General features: G+C 37.4%; 2 protein-coding genes across 3 annotated transcripts in view; one reads left to right on the top strand and one right to left on the bottom strand.

The window, feature by feature from the left end:
• Positions 1-1,835: 1,835 nt before the first annotated feature.
• On the bottom strand, positions 1,836-8,946 carry nrg4 (neuregulin 4). The gene is made up of 5 exons (XM_082159878.1): positions 8,813-8,946; positions 6,479-6,547; positions 6,171-6,264; positions 5,920-6,072; positions 1,836-3,017 (listed from the first exon to the last, which is right to left on the bottom strand). The coding sequence occupies exons 2-5, from the start codon at positions 6,486-6,488 to the stop codon at positions 2,930-2,932; spliced, it is 345 nt and encodes a 114-aa protein (XP_082016004.1). The 5' UTR covers positions 6,489-6,547; positions 8,813-8,946; the 3' UTR covers positions 1,836-2,929.
• A 1,884-nt stretch (positions 8,947-10,830) lies between these two features.
• tmem266 (transmembrane protein 266) overlaps positions 10,831-22,079 on the top strand; it is a 76,251-nt gene continuing 65,002 nt past the window's right edge. For both annotated transcript variants that reach the window (XM_082159842.1, XM_082159841.1), the window contains exons 1-2: positions 10,831-12,235; positions 16,691-16,805. In XM_082159842.1, coding sequence (XP_082015968.1) covers positions 16,792-16,805 — 14 coding nt within the window. In that variant the 5' untranslated portion in view covers positions 10,831-12,235; positions 16,691-16,791. The remainder of the gene's footprint in view (positions 12,236-16,690; positions 16,806-22,079) is intronic.

Below are 22,079 nucleotides of genomic sequence, written 5' to 3'. Positions count from 1 at the left end.
ACATTTTTTGTAACTTTCCGCGCGGCTCCGCTTCGAAGACGCAGGACACCCGGTGAACACCCAGTTTGCACATCTAAATTAGTTGCTTATATTTACAAAATGAGCCTACATGAGCATAATAAGCCTTTTTCATAAACATAAATGTCCATGTTTAATAAAAATGTTCACGAAACTAAATGAAAATGTTTAGTGAAATTAGAAAATATTTAACAGATCGTTAATAAAGTTGTATCCATACATGTTCTCATATCCATATATTTTGTTCTAATGTCACTGGATTCTTTTGCAGTGTGGTATTGGTGGTGTACTAAAATAATAATTGTCACGTGTGCCAAAAAGACAGGCACTTAGTGCAAATATACACTCCGTTATCGGAAATGTAAAAAAATAAGGATTTTTTTTTACTTCCACTCGCTTGGGCCCCATAATGCCCATTGGATAATCGGGCCCTGGGTGCCCCCCTATATGCTGATTTCACACAGGGTTCTTCCAGGGTTCTTCCCACCGGTTCAAAACGGTGGCTGCGTGAAATCAGCGTATTGGCTGGTCCCAATCCCGTCTATGGATAATCCGGCCCTGCCTAAACCCTAAACCTAACTAATTTCAGCTCCACCCATTAGGTCCCCAGAGGTTGAGCTATTATTTAATTGACTTAATTTGTCTCTACGTCCCGCTTCCAACTCACCACAGCCAGGGAAGGGCTTGTCCCGCCTCCCTCCCGGACTCGCGTCAGCAACCCACGAGAAGCTGAAGTGGACCCCATCCGACACCCACCTAGCGAAGCCTTCACTATTGATCTTCACTATACTGTGACTGTGAGAGATATAAAGCAGCGTCTCGCTGTTGTAAGAGAACTTCACCTGGTCAAAGGAGCTGAGGGAGTGAGGGCGCCACACCACCTGAGTGGGTCATTCCCATAGATATGGTGTGGAGTGACACGTCCCACCAGCACCGTCCAAAACAGCTATCCCGTGAGAAAGCACAACACAGAGACCTTCCATCACCCTCTGAGCAAATTCTTCTCGGTCTTCTGGTGATCTTCTATTGGTCTTCACTGTAGATATAAAGCAGTCTCTCGCTTCAGAACGGGTGATTCATCGGGCACTGTGGTGAGTGGAGGTGTCCATATTAAAGGATTAGTTCACTTAAAAAAAAAAAAATTGCTGATAATTTACTCACCCCGATGTCATCCAAGATATCCATTTCTTTCTTTCTTCAGTCGAAAAGAAATTAAGGTTTTTGAGGAAAACATTCCAGGATTTTTCTACACAGAATGGACTTCAATTGCAACCAACTATACCAATGTTCAAAGAAGGTTCAAATGTCTCAATGCAGCATCTCTACACGATCCCAGTCGAGAAATAAGGGTCTTGTCTAGCGAAACGATCGGTCATTTAAAAAAAAAATATATATATATACAGTATAGACTTTTTAACCACAAATTTGTGCTCAATGTGTACCATCTCTGAGAAGTGCCACGCATTGCGTCATCACGTTTTATCAGCCAAAATTTTTTTCCGGAATGATGTTTAACTCTCCTGTAACCTGAACCGTTATATTCTTATAGAAAGCTATCATATTGGTGATTTTATTTATTTATTTATTTATTGATGAAGCAGAAAATAGGAAAAAAGGGAAACTCGGTAATCTGAACTATTCCACAGAGGATCCACCTCCCCTCCAATTATTCTGACACGACTAGACAACTTTAACAGCTCGCTCAGCGTAAAATAAAACTGTGTTTTTCAAATGTACTATTATCTTTATTTGACGTTTATCTATCTGTTACAGTCAGATTAATTAGTGGGACAAGAAAGTGCTGGTAAATATTCCAGTTCATTTTCATCCATCTGGTTTATTCATTAGTACATCTCACTGGAATCACATTGCATTATGGGATACATCGCCCATTGTACTGTGTTGTTGTATCCTGCACATTTTTGCACATACAGTAGAACTTTAATACAGAAAACTTGCATACTGTGCACAGTGTACATAGAAATATGAGTAGCATAGGCTATGATATGAAAATTGTTGGTTTTTCTTTCATTTTCTTTGAATATGTTCCCATTACATTTTATAAAATGATTCTGTACAGTGATGTGCATTAATGATTGAGCTTCCTGTTGTTACGTTTAAAGTTAATACATTTCAACAGTATGATGGAATTACAGTAATCCAGTAGAATTTAAAGAGATAGTTCTCCCAAAATTTTTTATTGTGTCATTATTTACTCACCCTCAAGTTGTTCCAAACCTGTATGAATTTCTTTCTTCTACTGAACACAAAAGAATATATGTTGAATAATATGGGTAACCAAACAGTTGACGGGCCCCATTGACTTCCATAGGATTTTTTTCCCTAAATGAAAGTCCATGGGGCCCAACACCTGGTTACTGACATTCTTCAGAATATATTATTTTGTGTTCAGCAGAAGAAAGAAATTCATACAGGGTTGGAACAACTTGAGGGTGAGTAAATAATGACACAATTTACATTTTTGGGAGAACTATCCCTTTAAGTGACAAAATTAAAAGGAATAATATATTATTTCAAACAAAAACAGCACATTGTAAAAAATAGTATATGTACATGACACATGTGACTAGTATATTAAATAATATCAAGTTATATATGTCTAATTAAAATGACAAATCTACACTTATGGATGCTGCTTTTGAAATGTATTGCTTTCCATTGAACAGCTGACATGGTAACAGTTTGTTTCAAGAATTTGCATCCTTTTGTTACGTATTTAAATATGTTTTTAAATGACAGAACTATTTACAAAATGTAAAAACATAAGAAAAGTATTTTGTGTGCAATTTGACACATTTTCACATTGAGTTCAAGACTTCCACAAGGGAGTGATGTTACAAGGTTCGCAACATCAAAGCCAATGTCGAGTTCACATGCATCAAAAGTGGATTCACACTTGATCGCAGCTTGAGTTCCTACTCAATTTGCCAATCTTATATTCCTCAGATTTTGGTTGGTTCTGGGCATTTTTCTTAATTCTGGGAATAAATGGAAAGACAACTGTTACTTCTTGCAGGTTTTTAGGGGTTAAAAATAGCTCTTGCCCATAATATGGAAGCTTGTTGCCACCATGAATTAAAAATCTTATTTTCCTCTCAGAATTGCGAGTTTAAAGCTCTAAATAACTCGCAATTGTGATATAAACTTGCAATTCGGAGAAAAAAAGTAGCAATATCTGCTTTTTCAGTGACGGAAACGAGCATTCCATAAGTAGGCGATACAAGTTGGCAGATTCGACAGCATTTAAAAAGTTGATTACCACAAAATAATAATAATAATAATAATAACTAGAATGTACATTTCCTGAAGAAAATGTGAAGTGGTGCTTGCCGTGGCAAAATTCGCCACTGGGCAGATGCTAACACAATTAACATGTTGTGATACCATGATATACCACGTTTTAGCATTATTTACCACGATTTACCATGTTTCTATGATGATTTACTACGATTTACCACATTCCAGCATGATTTACTGTGATTAACATGTTGTTAAAATGATGCTAGTATGTTTTTAGCTAGATGCTAACATGATTAGCATGTTGCTAGCATGATTAGCATGTTGCTAGCATTATGCTAGCTTGATTAACATGTTGTTAGCCTGATGCTAGCTGGAATAGCATTGTGCTAGCTTAATTAGCATATTGGTAGCATAATGCTAGCATGATTAGCATTATGTTAGCATGATGCTAGCTTGATTAGCATGTTGGTAGCTTGATGTTAGCATGATTAGCATGTTGCTAGCATGTTTTTAGCTAGATGCTAACATTATTAGCATGTTGCTAGCTTGATTAGCATTTTGCTAGCATAATGCTAGCATTATTAGCATTTTGCTAGCTTGATTATCATCATGGTAGCTTGATTAGCATGTTGGTAGCTTAATGCTAACATGATTAGCATGTTGCTAGCATGTTTTTAGCTAGATGCTAACATTATTAGCATGTTGCTAGCATTATGCTAGCTTGATTAGCATGTTGCTAGCATTATGCTAGCTTGATTAGCATGTTGCTAGCATTATGCTAGCATTATTAGCATGATGCTAGCATGATGCTAGCTTAATTAACATGTTGCTAGCATGATGCTAGCATGATTAGTATGTTGCTAGCATGTTTTTAGCAAGATGCTTTTGCCAGGTGGTTGCTAGGGTTTTCTGGGTGGTTGCTATGGTGTTGCTAGGCAGTTGCTAAGGTGTTCTGGGTGGTTGCTAGGCAGTTGCTAGGGTATTCTTGGTGGTTGCTAGGCAGTTGCTAGGGCATTGCTAGGTGGTTGCTATGGTGTTGCTAGGCAGTTGCTATGGTATTCTGGGTGGATGGTAGGGCGTTGCTAGGCAGTTGCTAGGGTGTTCTGGGTGGTTGCTAGGCGTTCTGGGTGGTTACTAGGCATTTTGCTAGGTGTTCTGGGTGGTTGCTAGGCAGTTGCTAGGGTGTTCTGGGTGGTTGCTAGAGTTTTTTGGTGGTTACTAGAGCATTTCTAGACGTTGCTAGGGTTTTCAGGGTGGTTGCTAAGGTATTTTTGGTAGTTGCTATGGTGTTACTAGGTGGTTGGTAGTTGTCAAATATGGTTACTATGGAGTTTTTATAGAGTTCTTAAAATCTTTAATAACGAGTTCCTTCAGTACGGCACTCGGCCTGCGGCCTCGTGCCTATGGCCGAATAGGCACAAGCATGGAGCAATATTGCAAGACTACGAGTGTGATATTGCTTTAAAAAATGTAAAAAAAAATGTTTTTATATTATTTATTAGTTTAGGGTGGTTGCTAGGGAGCTCAGAGTGGTTGCTAGGGTGCTGTAACTGGTTGCTAGGGTGTGGCTATGAAGATTTTAGGCCATTACTTATTGGCTGCTCGATAATATAAATCCTCTGAGGGAGAGAGAGAGGGAGAGAAACGCAGGGGTGTCAGGCCCTTTGGAGTGGTGTGTGTGAAAACGGCAGTTGGGATTCAAATGTTTTTAGAACTCCCCATGTAAAGTCAATGGGACTTTTTTGGCCGCTTTTTCGTCCGCTGTGCGAACATCGTACACCCGATCGCTTAGAAAAGATATAGCACACCTCTCCTCAATGAGCCGCTCGTTTTGACACCTCACTCAGGGGTCTGTGACAAACGGTGCGGGGCGCATTACGCGCCAAACTTTTGGCAGAATAATAATAATAATAAGAAGAATAATAAGTTTAGTGACAATAACACTAGTGGTGCTTTGAAAAAGCACCACTAATAATTTCGACTTGCCCTTTGTTTTCGAGGTTATGATGAGTACCATATCATCTTTACGGTTGTTTTAAGCTTTATGTTGTGATGACAACGAAGCGATATTCAATTAGATAACTTTATAAAAGGTTTGTTGTTTTCCACAATAAAATGTTATCTATTTTTTTCCAAACACGCATATTGACAGGCATATTGTTTACATCTTGCGGCTATACTTTTGAAAAAGTGAGTATTTTAAAGTACAATTGTCCAACTGTCACGGGTGCTGAATCGTTCACTCAACCGATTCATTCAACCAACAAAGCAAACGGTTCTGCAGTGGCCTCGTTTGGAACAACTTTAGTTGGCGACGCAAAAACAGTTGAAGCAACATTGTGTCAAAAATGTAAGTTATTCAATATTGACTTCTAGTTTACAAAACTGCAGTTTAAAAGCAAGAAATATCGGACTCGCAATCTCTTTTTCCGCATATGAGCCCTCCTCCAGCGGCGTGCTCGTGTGATATTGCTTCATGATCTCGACTTCCATTGTAAATACATATTACTGTTGCTAATCAGTCGAGGGATGAGAAACAGGTTTCTGTGGTAATCTATCATATGATTATATGTTGTCTTTATCATGTTGATCAAATTTGTACTGAATCCGAAACCAGTGTGAAATGCGCACGTGACTCACTTGTAGATGTTATAGATGACCACCACAAGCACCGCTAAAACGAGCAGGACCATGACGACCACAGCAGCGATCAGGCCCTTCTCTTCACTGCTGTGTGAGAAGCTGAACAGCTGATACTGCTCACATCTGCTGCCCTCATAGTTCGCACTGCAGCTACACGACAGGGAAAGGGTGTCAAGCCAAATATAAGGTATGCTAAACGATAAGTCATCAAATAAAACAATAGATTTTCTGTTCGCGAGGACACTCACACACAGGTGGGGGTAGACACAGAAGGTATTTTAAAGCATGTTCCTCCATTCATGCAAAAGTTGGCCTCGGACCCAGTGCAAGGGTCACCGTGTTCTGTAATAAGGGGAAATATAAAGGAAACAAAAAATAAATAAATAGATGAATCATTTATCAAGCTTTTCCCCTTTTATTTTGTTTTGCATTTTATTTGCATTTCATGAATTCCACATCATGGAAACACAGCATCATGTGTGACGTGGTGCACATGATAATGTATTTTATATCTATAATGTTTACCTTAATTTAGAGGTGTATTGTTATTAATTACCTGCCATCATGGGATATATTAAACAGATCTTCTTGTATGGGAACTTTAACAGCAGTCTCTTATAATCACCTGAGAACAAAGGAAATGTGATGGTCAGATTACATTACATTTTACATTTATTACAGTGACCACATTAATTAAATTGGTTGCTTTCAAAGATGTCAACTTTCCTACAGAATATAAATGCTGTTTGTAAGGGATGATGTTCGTAATTATTCATTTGTCAACATTAATCTGAGAAAGGTTGATTTAAATAATATGTATTATTATTAAAACTGGAATATTAAATAATATTAATAAAAAATTGTATGTATATATATATATATATATGTGTGTGTATATATATATATATATATGTGTGTGTGTGCGCGCGCACATGTCTGTGTGTATATATATATATAAATGTATTAGGGATGTCAATTTTCACAAATTCCCATGATCGATCGTCATTTAAATTAACGATCAATTAATCGATTAATACTTAATACTGCGATATGCGTCTACTGCAGTGGCTATGACAGCATGACAGGGTCTGCAAATGCTGCTCAAAACGCTGTTCCTCACCAAATTAATTAGAATGGTTTTAAATATAAATAAAGGGCTAGTAGGATTGTAAAATGTTTCGATGTGATTGATAATTAAATTAATTATTTAATAATCAAATATAACTACTAATACAACGTGTCACCAACGCCGCCTCATATGCGCTTAGAATGTGTGACTGTTGTGGACGCGCTCTTCCTGGAACAACTGCACGCGCTGAATGAATCTGCTACCGTTAAACTGGAGCACTTTGCTAGCACGTTATTTATCTAAAAGAAACGCGTCCTATATGAGATTAATCAGGTATATTCAAAATAAACATAATATTACAAATTATATCTGCACAAAATGACGCAAATTCATGCACAAGTGAACTTGAACTAAGTTACGTGCCATTCATTCAGAACTACTCATGTTGTGGACGCGGTCTTGCTGGAGCAACGCGACACGGCAACTAAACCCAAATAATTCACAATGTTTTATTACAATATTGTTCTCTTTATAATGTTATGTGATATTACAGTCCCAATAGTCATTATTAGTCGTGCACTGGTTTGAGCTGCGCGCGCTGAAGCTGACGCTTTACTACAGAGTTAATGCATCCAATATGAGATCAATCAGATATAGATAGGCCTACAGAAAATAAACAGTATTACAACTTACATTTGCACAAAACAAAAGGCTGCGAATGCACACGCAAACTATAGTCATGATGAAGGTGTAAAATGGTCCCAAACATAACTCCAGCGCGCTCGCTTTACATGTTTCGCGGTTGAGCAGCGCGCACGCGCATGAAGACCTACTTAATCGATGATCGATAAGTTGTATCGATTAAATGTATTATCGACAATTAATCGATCGTCGATTAATCGTTGACATCCCTAAAATGTATACATATGTGTGTGTGTGTACTCAAATATACATACATATACTGTATAATGCACTGTACACACCCATATATAAACACAAACTTTTAATGTTAGATGTGATTAATCGCGATTAATAGATTTGACAGCTCTAATATTCATATTTACTACAATTAATTATATTAAGTTAACACCTAGTTGAGTGTATAGAGGCTATGTGCAACTTAACTTCCGTATTCTGTAAAACAGAATCGCTTCCGGTTCAGGTCTTTTGTATGTGCTTCGTGAAAAGATGAGCATAACCAGTGTCCCTAAAGTTAATATCACGTCTCGTCTAAAGTCTCAGGAGAGATCTCAACTGTGGCCGGTTGCATAAACTGCTTAGGCTAGCCTTAAAACTTAGGCATCCGTTTTTTTTCTTTTTCTTCAAGACTACTCCTTACTTTAAAAAAAAAGCAATTACATAAGAAAGTCGATTGGTCTAATTTGAATCAGAAAAGTAAGACTGATTATTATCTCTTGTGAAACTGCTAGTTGTCCAAACTTGTTCTTAAGACTCGGTCTTAAATGGCTAAGTTTATGCAACTTGCCCATGGCAGGATCTCAAACTGTGCTCAGATTTACCAAGATCCAAAGATTAGAATCATACATCAAAAACTTCAATTTGAACTCAAATCATTTCTAATCAAATTCACATTGTTGAAATAGCTCTGCACTCATATGGTTTTGGTTTCTCCCAAGAAATTTGAGGATAAATTTCTAAGACAAAGTTGATATTTAAATGAAACATTACTGAGAGCTTTATTAAGTCTCTCAGGCCTTATCTGAGCAATACAAATTTTCACAAAAAATCAGTCAAGACTCGCCTGTTTACGAGGCTTCAGTTTTATAAAACTGCGCGAATCCTAATGACATTTAGACTTACCTTCCAGGTGAAATGCAGTGCAGGTGAGTCACCTCGTCTTCCTCAAATAAGTTATGAGCTGAACGCCAGCGTGCGACTCAGTCACATAAGAACGGTGGGCGGATCCTTTAGCGCAGAAATGTCGTGATTGCTGTTTGTCCACATTTGTGAATGAAACGATTCTCCTTGTGCGTCGGTGGAACGTAATGATGAGAGTTCATTTATAGGGAATTACCTGCTGTTGCATCACAAACTTCTAAGACAAAAGACATTAAAGACACATTTATAATTGAACTAAGGCCTGGCTAATCCTGGCTTAATCTAAGCCCTGTTTGTGAAACCAGGCCGCTCTGAATGCATTGCCACATTTATTCCATTTTGTTTATTTTGAAAGGGTTTAAACATCTAAGATTGGGTCATGAAGTGATTATGGATTGTAAGGCTTTAGGTTTCTTCAGATATGTATTTATAGAAACTGTGTGGGTTGTTACTGTTATTTTAAGTGCATGCATTAAGAGAAGGTGTGGTCCAGTACTCACTCTCAGTGAGACTGCTTTGCTCTCTCTCTCTCTCTGTGTGTGTGTGTGTGTAGACCGAATGGGTTTGGTGTCAGACTCTGGTATGCCAGGTATGCTAATGGGGAAGTTTTGTGCGCTGCAGGTATGCGTGGAATCGTGGGAACTTTGCAGACTTTAATCGGATTGTTTACATTCCTCGTTTAAAGGGCACACGACGGACAAAAGGCGACGTCATGTTGTGTCATCAAAAACCGTTAGAACGGCATAGTTTTGAGGTGTAACAAGGCCAAATTACTACAACTTTAAGTAATGACAAGCTTACAAATGTTTTTTTTTCAGTGCAATGAAATTAATTAAAAAAATATAACTAATGAAGTTTGCCACATAGAAACAGCAATTTAAGATTGAAAGAGATAGGCCATCACTCTTAGGCTTAGTAAGATTTTTATCTAAAGAAATGAATATTTTTATCGAGCAAAATATTGTGTTACATTGATCAAAAGTGACAGTAAAGGCATTTAGGCTATAATGTTAGAAATTTCTATTTCAGATAAAAACTGTTCTTTTCAACTTTCGGTTGATCCAAGAATCATGGAAAATGTATATTGGTTTACACAAACATATTAAACAACACTGTTTTCAACATTGATAATTATTAAAAATGTTTCTTGAGCAGCAAATCATCATATTAGGATCATGTGACACTGAAGACTGGAGTAATGATGCTGAAAAGCCAGCTTTACTATGATATGAATAAAGAATGTAAAATATAATAAATAAAAAATATAAAAATAGTCATTTTATTTGTAATATTTCACAATATTACTGTTTCACTGTATTTTGATCTAAATCTTTTATGCTTGGTGAGCATAAAAGATGTATATTACTTGAATATAAGTAAATTATTATAGGCTATTTTCAGCTTACGCACAATATGAATATGATGGTGGTATGATATTATTGAAGTAGTTTGATCACACCATAAATGTATGCATTAGTATATGATAATGGTACAATGACGCGGGTATAGTTGAATGATGTGCATTAGCATGAAAAAGAAAAAGAAAGGTTGTTTTTTTCCGCAGTGATGCCATAGAAGAACAAATTTTGGTTCCACAAAGAACCTTTCAGTGAACAAAGTTCTTAAAATAAACTTTTTTCTCTTTGTGTGAAGAACATTAAGAACCATTTTCCACTCTACACTGTAAACCCGAATAAGTTAGCAGAACTCAAAAAATTTAAGGCAATCGATTGCCTCAAATTTTTTAAGTTTTGAAACTCAAAGTTTAAGTAAGCAGAACTTAAGATTTTAAGTTTGTACTTAAACATTTCAAGTTAAGAACAATTAAAATCAGAGTACACTATTTCATACATTTAACTTAAAACCTTCATGTAATCTCAATGTGAACACTTTCATTAACTTATAGTTTTAACAAGCTAGTTTGCTAACATGTTATCATGCTAACAATGTTATACAGCACTTTCTGTATGAGTACAACAATATAAAGTTTTTATTTGCTCTCAAATCAAGCCGCATGCACCACTTGTCACCATGATGGTAACTATCCTAAAACCAACAATAACAGAAATTCTTCTAAATTAGCATAACAAAACATTAATCACTACTAAATCTCCCACTTAGCATTAATCTTGCACAAAAAACAAACAAACATTATATTACACTTAATTTTAGCATTTACTCTCCCATTCAAGTGACATCGGCAAAGCATGCTGGGAAATAGACATCCCAGCCGTTTCAGTTAAACTTAAGTTTGTTTAAATTAAAATAAATCATTTCATAAAACTCAAAACAATGAAACAGTTCAGTTTACTTAAAATATATCAGTTCTGTGAACTTGAAAGAAAAAGAAAGTGCTAAATACTCATAAAAGTTAATTTGACTGAACAAATTAGTTTAATTTAAGTTTGTCCTACTCAAACCAATTAATTATTTTGAGCGTTAGGGTTTATGGAATCTTCCATGGATTCTTCATTGAACCATAAATAAACTTTATTTTCAAGACTGATATGTATAGGCTATACTGTATTGTGAAATGATGACATTAATATAGTAAGATAGTATTAGTGTTATCTGAAAGTCTGAAGAAGTTTTGTACAAAGGCAGTCAATAGACCTTTTTATGTCTTTCTTACTTGGTGGTCTTCATCTCTCTCACTGTCTCACACGCACATCCCCGATCAATAGTCATCTTCGAAAAGCATTTCTCACATCTCAATGTCACCCCTGCCATCTCCATATGCTCAGTCATGACTCATGACAGCGGTTGACGTTATTCTTCATGACTGATGTGTGTTTGCAGTAAATGACACGCGCAGAATATGGGACGTTGGCATGGAAATGCACGCGAGATACTCGCACCTCAGCGGCCAGCAAGGTGTTTTGATGGATGCGAGGTTATCCCGGAGAACATTTGCCATCCCTCGGACAGAAAACCAATAGAAAAGCGTTTTCTCTACGTAATGAATCCCCTCCTCCTCCTCATCCTCCTCCTCCTCCGACATAACGGAACGATGCTGGCGTTCATGCTTCAATCGAATCGCGTCAAATCGACTCGCGGCTTCAGCGCGATGGAGAAGACTGAGTCCCTGGCGTGAATTGAAGAGGGGAGCCCGACACTCAGCACAACACAAAACACACACACAATGCGCTCCTCCTGTCGCGAATACGATGCCTTTCTCTGAATGGTTGGACTCCTAATATCACCTCGCTGAGCGATGATGCTCGTTTCACGGCTCGCCTTTGCTCGTCGTCCGCTTTATTCGCGAAAGAAGCAGCAGAACGGATGCTTGACCACTGCGAAACTGTCTTCACGCATCAAGCCTCTTCTGAATATCGGCAAGGGACACGTTATCTTAACCACGAGGGCCAGGGAGACACGATTAAAGTTTCAACGATGTAAATCGAGGTAGGTCAGCCCTCGGAGACGAGCGTTTCATCACTCCTTATTCTTCCTTTCATTCCGCCAATTATTGGCTTAATGGGTGTTTGCTGTTATTTTGGTAATTGCATCACTAAATCAGCTGTCATGGTGCTGAGTAGCATTTAATCAGAAGACCTCACTTCATCCAATCTTTAGGCCTGGGAAATACAAGACACGTCTTCCATTTTTGAATGCAATAGCCTTTATTACGTGCGCATCAAATGCTGTGTTTATGGGGGATTTTTGGTCACTCCCGGCAAGGAAATCTGGTTGCAAGTAGGTTGTAGCTTGGAGAAGCACGTCAGAATTGTTTCATCGCCATGTTACATGTTTTGCTTTTCATGTTGCCTGAATATGTTCCGTCTGATCAAGTTCATTGCTAAACTTTTGATACTGAACTGATAGTGGCATACGAACTTTGATTCTGTAGGTCTTTGGGCACGTGGTCAACACAAATCAAAATGAGCATTGATGTGAGACGTGCATGATTCAAATCTGTTTAACTGACCAATAAGTAGGCTAATTCGTTATATTTATTGTTATTAATATGGAGGAGGTATAGCCTACATCATGCACTGCAGGTCCACAACCTGAACTGCCCTTCAGCTATAGTAGCCTATTGAAGAGGAGACTGCGTTCAGTGTAATACTGAATCATCCCATACTTAAAGGGTTAGTTCACCCAAAAAAGAAAATTATCCCATGATTTACTCTGCCTTAAGGCATCTTAGGTGAATATGACTTTCTTCCTTCAGCCAAACTCAATCGGAGTTATATTAAAAAATATCCTGGCTCTTCCATGCTTTGGGAGTGAATACAATAGTAACAGAGATTTTGAAATCCAAAAAAGCGCATCCATCATAAAAGTAATCCTTACAGCTGCAGGGTGTTAATAAAGGCCTTCTGAAGCGACGCAATGTTTTTTGTTAGAATAATATCCATATTTATAACTCTATGAACTATAATCACTGGCTTCCGGTAACGGCCGTACGCGAGTCTTGTTCCAACAGAAGAGTGACCTCCGACCCCACGCATGACGTATTGACGAACATGGATGCGGAGAAGATGGAACAAAACAACGGTCACAAATTAAAAGAGAAATTTTGTAGGATCTTGAGTTTGTTTGAACCACGAGAGCCGTCTACTCTCACCTAAGCTTACGCGACATCATGCATCAGGTTAGAGGTCACTCTTCCGCCGAAACTAGACTCGCGTAGTTACTATTCACTTCAATTATAAAGCTCAGATTTTGTTTGGCTGAAAGAAGAAAGTCATATACACCTAGGGTGAGTAAATTATGGGATAATTTTCATTTTTGGGTGAACTAACCCTTTAAGACATCAAAATTGTGTTCCATATTTAACCCATACGGAACGCAGTTTGTCCTGTATTTTGCGAAGTCAAGGCAAGTATGGACGGTCATTGATGTGAACTTATTTTAACTTTAACTTTAGAATGTGTGAGACGCTGCAAAATACGCATTGAAAAACGATGGAAGTATCGCAGTGGAATGGAAACGGTTGTATCTGTTAATATTATTTATTGGGCCTGAACTAACATGAATGAACAATGAACCGCACAGTGACTGACTTTTCTTTCAGGTCACTTAAAATGTGCTTTATGTCCTAACATATAAACCAACAAATTTATATAACCAACAAAAAATACAGACCATTAAACACAAGTTGAGTTTCTGTGACAACATGCCCCAATAGTGTCACAATAGGAACTTTCGATTAAACAATCTATAGTAGGCTTTTCAACTAAATATAATTATGAAAAAAATAATTAGTGAAATGGTAAAAATCTAAAAAGTAACACACAAAAATAGCTTTGTTTCGATTCACATACTTTAATGATCTAATTCAATTAATTAGAAAAGAATGAAAACAGTTCAACGTCTGTTTATATCTGTAAAAATATGATATTGTAAATCTAGTTTGGAGTACAGGATTCACAAAAATGATAATTCAGACGGTTATGCATTTGGATTTTTACTCCCTTTGGAAAATGTTAATCAAATTTAATATAAATGTAAACATTTTTATAATAATCTGTTAAGCATTATATATTGTAATAATGCTATTTAGAAAAGGTTTTGCACCTTTTATACATTTTTCGTTATCATGAGTTGCAGATAGCACCTTTCGCCTAAACAAGAATGCAAAAACGAACCCTCCCTCACATCATCTTCTCTCCTCTACCTCGTCCCACTTCCATCTATTCTGATTTGCTGTCTCACTGACCTGTGTACGGTATGCCTTATTTGGCTTAATATGATTTGTCTTGTGTACTAGTTTCACCTCATCCCCCAGCCCGAGGTAATACCTCTTGTAAAACCGCTAGAGTTTGAGACACCATGCGTTTGTCAAGCGGTCTCAGTAAATGAAGCTTTCATCACAGTGCTTCAGTGATTGAAGCTGGTGGTAACCGAGCGCTACAGACCATTCTATTTATTGATGGCCGTCCGTACCGAGGTTGACAACTTCATCGCACCTTGACACCAAAAAAGGCAATCGCAGGCAGGAGTTTTGTGTAATGCTTAGCCAGCTGAAAATCATGCTGTTTGTTCAATAACAACTTCTTTTTTTTTTCGAGGTCGAGGTGGTTATTAAAAGTGAATGAAGCACTATGCACTCAGCTCTCACATGCGTACCATATGTAGGACAATAGGAATTCTGGGAATTCAAAAGGCTGGTCTTCGCTTCAAGAATATGTCTGGTCGTGTTTGAGAGACCCCTTAAAGAATCTGCTTTAGCTCTGGAAGCGCTTATTGTTTAGATGATTGTCAATTTAAAGGCGCAGTTCACCCAAAAATGGAAATTCGTCATTATTTACTCGTCTTCATGTTGTTTCAAAGCTGTATGGTGTTATTTTTTTCCTATGGAAAACAAAATGTAAATCTTGCATCAGTTCTTTTTAATACAACAACAGTTCACAGCGAACATGTTTAAGCGCCAAGATAAAAAAACTAAACCTAAAAGTAGCCCATATGGCTCTTTTCTTTCGTCTTCTCTCATATTATAGCTTTGTGTAATTAAAAGACTGAAATTGAAGTCTTGTTATTCACCGAAAATAGCTGGAAAATAGATCAGTGAGAGACTAATTTGTGAACAAATCAGTCTGATTCTTTGTTCTGTTTGATTTGTTAAATAGATCAACTGGTTCATTGAAACAAATCAACTCGAAATAACAATTTATTTAATGATTCAACTGGATTAGTGCACAAAATGTTTTATATCAGGCAAATCTTTTCAATTAACTGGACTGAATGATTCATTCATGAACTAGGCTGATTTGTTGAGGATTCGTTCATGAATCAGACATGTTCACTAATGTCAGTGATTCAACATTGCAGTTATCAAATTAAAGTTGACATGAAAATTCACCCTGTCTATATTACATCTATTTTCATCTCATTGGGAACTCTTCATATATTATTTTTACCTTAAAGTGTCCTAATCAGAATATCATAACGAGACATATGATGACAATCATTCAGTCCAATCATTTACTCCGCCGCTTTTTTACAATTGACTGCAGACTCGCATTCAGATCTGCCTCCATCCAGTCAACAACAACTGATGGACGGAACCAAGTCTACGCCATACATTTTAAGGGAAGATTATCAGTGAATAATAACTTTCATAGATATATGATTTGCATAAAGTGCACACTTCATACAAAGTTCTGTCATGAAACTCTGGATGGCGCAGGCTGATAGGTCTTTTACTCAATATGCTTGCAATCACACTCTATATAGGACACAGCTGATTGGTTCCTGCTGTATTAGTAGCCAATGAGCTCGCTGCTCAACCTTTAAAGGACAAGTTCGGTATTTTACACTTAAAGCCCTGTTTACAGATCGTATCTGATGAAATAGAACGGTTAAGATTAAAATTTGGACACATGCTGCTGTCCCGAGAATTTGAGGTTTATTTCAGCATTTATTTCGATAATTTATGACAATATATGTTTTTACATCGCTTTACCTCATCAAAATAAGTTAAACAAGTTTCAACTTTTTTTATAAGTTATACAAGAATCAACTAATTTAAGTCAGTTTAATGTAATTTAAGTTGAAATGACTTAAACATCCATGTTGATTGTACTCAATTTAAGGCAGCAACTTTTTTTACTTTTATGCTGTATATCAAATATTCTGCTAAATGGGGTATGAAGCTTTGCTGAATCATGTAGTGCGCTTATAGCTGTAAACGGTTTCTTCGCTTGATTTCAATCACAGGTCAGAGGTAAAACTGTGTAGTTAAGCGAGTATTTGATTTCATAACAGATCCAATATCTCGCTTCATTGATTTTATTGCATAAGCTCCTTTTTTTTTTTTCTTCACAATGATAGTACATTTCAGTTTTAACACGCACAGTAGTTCCTACAGTATTTACTTTATATTATGATGTGTTTTCCTGCTTTTCTTCTCAGGTCTGGTATGAGTGAAGTCGCCTCCGTCTAGCACAAACTAGAGCTCACGTTTAAGAGAAGTGAAAGAGGAAGTCCGTTCAGCGTTTGCTGCGTATCGCACCATGAGCCAGCCACAGTGAGTGTTCAAGCTACATCCTACCTGCTTTATAATGATGTGGAGTGGTGTGTGAGGAACGCCGCTGTGGATTGGGTGCAGGAGAGTGTGTTAAATTGTGTTTGTGTGCGTTTACACTCCAGTAACACTAATTACGTGTTAAGCATTGTATTGTTTAGACTTTTCTGTCCCCCTTTTTTCCGTTTGAATACTTTTTGGAGTAGATTTGTTTGTGTTACGTTTGTCAGAGTAGTTTTTGCTTTATCTCATTTTTTATTTAATTTTTTGGTTGCATTGCATGAGCAATACAATTCGTCATACAAATCTGGTCCTACCAAAAATAGGTCATAAATTGAGTACTGTTGTTAAATATTGATAATGTACATTTTATATATATATATATATATATATATATATATACTGCTGTAAATATCCTAATCATAAATATTATCTTGAAAAATAGTTAGTGGTTGGGAAGATTTTTTTATGTTTTTGAAAGAAGTATATTCTGCTCATCAAGGCTGGATTTATTTGATCAAAAATACCGTGATGAAAGTTATATTGTGAGATAATATTACAATTTAAAGTAACTGTTTGCTATTGTAATATATTTTAAAATGTAATTTATTCCTGTGATGCAAAGCTGAATTTTCAGCATCATTACTCCAGTCTTCATTGTCACATGTCACAGTTCTAATATACTGATTTGCTGCTCAAGAAATATTTCTGATATCAATGTTGAAAACAGTTATGCTGCGTAATATTTGTGTGGAAGTATTTAACCGTAAAAAAATACATCACCAATAGATAGATGTTAAGAAATCATTCATTACAGGGTCAGTCCAGCATATGAATGTTCTTAATTGACTCGTCATCTTCACCAGCAGGAACCGCAGCACATCTCACTCGACATCCATGTGTTTGCTCTGCAGCAGGAGGCGTGTGATATCGTAATTTATAGTCACACACTGTTCTGCAGTCAGGTGCTCAGCATGTCCTCAGATTCATGTGGAGAATGCCCTTTCCACATCCTTCCAGCTCACAACTGTTCCAGGATCAGCAGCACAGGCGCTGACTCAGCCTTCTTAGGTGTAGTCTTCATGGCGCGACTTTTGCGTTGTCTTCTCACGAGTCAGAATCAGGCCACCTTACCCAATTTAATTTGATGCCAGTGAAAATGGGTCTGTGAGGTAGATGTACAGTCTGTTCGGTATATTGCATTGCCTTGTACAGCAGCTTCTGGTGTTGATCACTAAATCTAAGAAACTTTATTCATAGTGGACCTCAAACACGACATATAGTGATTGAAGGAAATTTCAGTCGTGTTCGTAGGTATTTGCACATAAAGTGAACATGTAAGTTTTTATAGGCACTGAAACTATTATAACTTTTTGACTGCATTTATAACATAAACTTGTACTTGTAACTTTTAAATAAATGCAAACGTTTACAAATTCTTTAATGTTGATGATGTTGTTTATAAAGGTACAACAGCATCATATTGACAGCACCTAATGCGTAAACTCTTTTATGTACAAATGTTTACAAATCATTTGAGGTTGATGTTGTTGATAAACATACAATAGCATATCAACATGCCTTAAAACCCTTTTGTCTATGTAAACTTTTACAAACATACAAATGTTTTCAGATCCTTTGATGTGAATGTTGTTGATAAACATGCAAAAGCATTGTATCAACAGCGCATAAAAAGTAAATCATATTATGTGCAACTTTACAGAAATGTTTACAACTCCTTTTGATGTTTATGTTGTTGATAAATGTACAATAGCATTGTTTAAAAAATACACAAGAAAAGGTTCTCTTTAGAACCCTACATTTTAAAGAACCCTTTATGCCAAAAAAAGGTGCGAGAAATGTCTTAAATAATAGCATAACACTTTCATGTTTACCATCTAAACTTAAAGTATGTTTACAAGCGGTTTAATTCATAAATTTAACTAAAATAAAAAATGAATTAAAGCCAATAAATATATATATATATATATATATATATATATATATATATATATATATATATATATATATATATAATATTATATAATATTATATAATAAAAATAACCTTTTCTTTGAAGAGTAATAAACCCTTTTGTGTATGTACAACTTTAGAGATATACTAATAATTACAAATCCTTTGATATTCCTAACATAGACATGTCTATCCAAATGTTTGAAAAATAATGTGTGCTTGAAACACACTTTACATACAAATATATGAATACGGATGAGATAATGTTAATTGAACGGACAGTACTTCTATCCCTCAAAGCCTTGTTTCCGTTCGCGTCAAATTAAATATGGTGAAGGAATATTAAACGAGAGTACAACCAATACTAGCACCGGTGTCAGTATATATATTGTTTTATGAAGAAGTGCTTGGTGTGTGGCCCTCACAGGAAGCTCCTGTATTCTGATGGCAGTGGTTTCGGTGTCCAGGGAGAGGAGGAGAGGGAGGTTTGGGAGGTTGGTAGTGAATGCAGAGTGGATTACTTCAGCAGCCTTCTTTGTTCATCAGAGCTGCACTTGTGTACTGTGCATTCAGAGCAAGTCTGAGACACAGGAGTAAGCAGCAGAGAATAACATGACACATTTGATTCAATTACACACCACGGGATAGATTGCAAGTACACCGCAAAAGACACCTTATATTAAATCAAACCGCTTTTCCAAAACCACCATGTGGATATTATTTGCATATGTAGCATGTGCTGCCGATCTTGTGTTGTGAGAAATAGATATACAAATGCTTAAAGTGCCCCGTTATGCTATATTAAAGGTTCCTAATGTTGTTTTAAAGGTCTCCTACAATAGATTTACATCTGTCCAAGGTAGAAAAAACAAACAACACTTAGATTTTCTTATAATATACATTGCAGCATCAGCTCTTTTTTCACAGTGTCTGAAACGGTTCAATAAAGGATTCAGTCTCTATAAACCCCTCCTTTCTGAGAGCCTACTCTGCTCTGATTGGTCAGATGGCCCAGTCTGTTGTGATTGGTCTACTCTGCTCTGATTGGTCTGATGGCCCAGTCTGTTGTGATTGGTCCACTGCTTACAGCGCATGTCGGAAACGAAATGCCCATTATTTGAATTTCAGATCCGGATCTTCCTCAGCACTTTATACTCAGTGATACGAACAGTAATGATGGCGTCGGTTTTATCATATCTATTCAAGCTCGAGTCCTCATCCTTTGGAAGTTCACGCAAAGTGGATTTGCTTTTACATCGCAGAAAACGGCGTCTTCTCGACATGTCAACAACACGAACCAAACTCTTCCAGTCTCAGCTACAAATACAGTGTTTGAGGGTCAAAGTACGTAGACGTTGTTTTCACGAGCAGCCAATGAAGACCATAGACTGGCATTATGCACATTTTTTAAAATCTTACATAGGTTTGGGCAGGAAGCAAGACTGGAATTACTTACGACTTGATCTTTGAAACTTTGCAGACCTATTACAATTACACAAAGCTGTATAACACACTACATGAAAGTGTGACTGAGCTGTATCGAAAAGGGTCACACTGTACTCCCAACTACTGTATGCCACCAAGCCAGCACCAAAAGAGAACAGAGATGTGACCTTCGAGTACCAATATACTTAATTAACAAAACAATAAAAAAACAATCAATAATGGATTCGAATTAATAGACAATTTAACTTCCTTTTATTATAACTTCCTATATAAACCCATATTTGGATATGTGGATCATACGCCAAGATGCTAATAAAATTGCAACCCACAACCTAAATATTACTGGAGATACCAGGCCTGTGGGATGAGGAAGAAGCAGAGAGTCACTGGACCACAGTCCCAAGGTCACACATGCACTGATGTCTAATCACACTAAGAGATAACTTGGAATAAAAACAGTAAACAAATACAGGTCACTCTGCACCCTCATCTCAATGTCCATGCAGTGAAGAAAACATCAAGCATTCCTGCAGTGAAGAACACATCAGGCCTCCATGCAGTGAAGAAAACATCATGCAGTGAAGAAAACATCAGGCCTCCATGCAGTGAAGAAGACATCAGGCCTCCATGCAGTGAAGAAAACATCATGCAGTGAAGAAAACATCAAGCCTCCATGCAGTGAAGAAAACATCAAGCCTCCATGCAGTGAAGAAAACATCAGGCCTCCATGCAGTGAAGAAAACATCAGGCCTCCATGCAGTGAAGAAGACATCAGGCCTCCATGCAGTGAAGAAAACATCAAGCCTCCATGCAGTGAAGAAAACATCAGGCCTCCATGCAGTGAAGAAAACATCAAGCCTCCATGCAGTGAAGAAAACATCAGGCCTCCATGCAGTGAAGAAAACATCAGGCCTCCATGCAGTGAAGAAGACATCAGGCCTCCATGCAGTGAAGACATCAGGCCTCCATGCAGTGAAGAAAACATCAGGCCTCCATGCAGTGAAGAAGACATCAGGCCTCCATGCAGTGAAGAAAACATCAAGCCTCCATGCAGTGAAGAAAACATCAGGCCTCCATGCAGTGAAGAAAACATCAGGCCTCCATGCAGTGAAGAAGACATCAGGCCTCCATGCAGTGAAGAAAACATCAAGCCTCCATGCAGTGAAGAAAACATCAGGCCTCCATGCAGTGAAGAAAACATCATGCAGTGAAGAAAACATCAGGCCTCCATGCAGTGAAGAAAACATCAGGCCTCCATGCAGTGAAGAAAACATCAAGCCTCCATGCAGTGAAGAAACATCATGCAGTGAAGAAGACATCAAGCCTCCATGCAGTGAAGAAAACATCAGGCCTCCATGCAGTGAAGAAAACATCAAGCCTCCATGCAGTGAAGAAGACATCAAGCCTCCATGCAGTGAAGAAAACATCAAGCCTCCATGCAGTGAAGAAACATCATGCAGTGACGAAAACATCAGGCCTCCATGCAGTGAAGAAAACATCATGCAGTGAAGAAAACATCAAGCCTCCATGCAGTGAAGAAAACATCAGGCCTCCATGCAGTGAAAAAAACATCAAGCCTCCATGCAGTGAAGAAAACATCAGGCCTCCATGCAGTGAAGGAAACATCATGCAGTGAAGAAAACATCAGGCCTCCATGCAGTGAAGAAAACATCATGCAGTGAAGAAAACATCAGGCCTCCATGCAGTGAAGAAAACATCATGCAGTGAAGAAAACATCAGGCCTCCATGCAGTGAAGAAAACATCATGCAGTGAAGAAAACATCAAGCCTCCATGCAGTGAAGAAAACATCATGCAGTGAAGAAAACATCAGGCCTCCATGCAGTGAAGAAAACATC

Source organism: Leuciscus leuciscus (assembly GCF_965113295.1).
Source record: "Leuciscus leuciscus genome assembly, chromosome: 25".
Taxonomy (NCBI): Eukaryota; Metazoa; Chordata; class Actinopteri; order Cypriniformes; family Leuciscidae; genus Leuciscus; species Leuciscus leuciscus.
The sequence above is the reverse complement of the archived record's forward strand: the minus strand, read 5'-3'. Positions and strand labels throughout refer to the sequence as shown.

Excerpts from the sequence above, each read along its gene's own strand:
- nrg4 (XM_082159878.1), bottom strand. Across the intron at positions 6,073-6,170 it reads GTGTCTACCCCCACCTGTGT|CTGCAGTGCGAACTATGAGG; the intron begins GTGAGTGTCCTC and ends CCTGTCGTGTAG. Across the intron at positions 3,018-5,919 it reads GTCATCTATAACATCTACAA|AATTAAGAAAAATGCCCAGA; the intron begins GTGAGTCACGTG and ends ATTTATTCCCAG.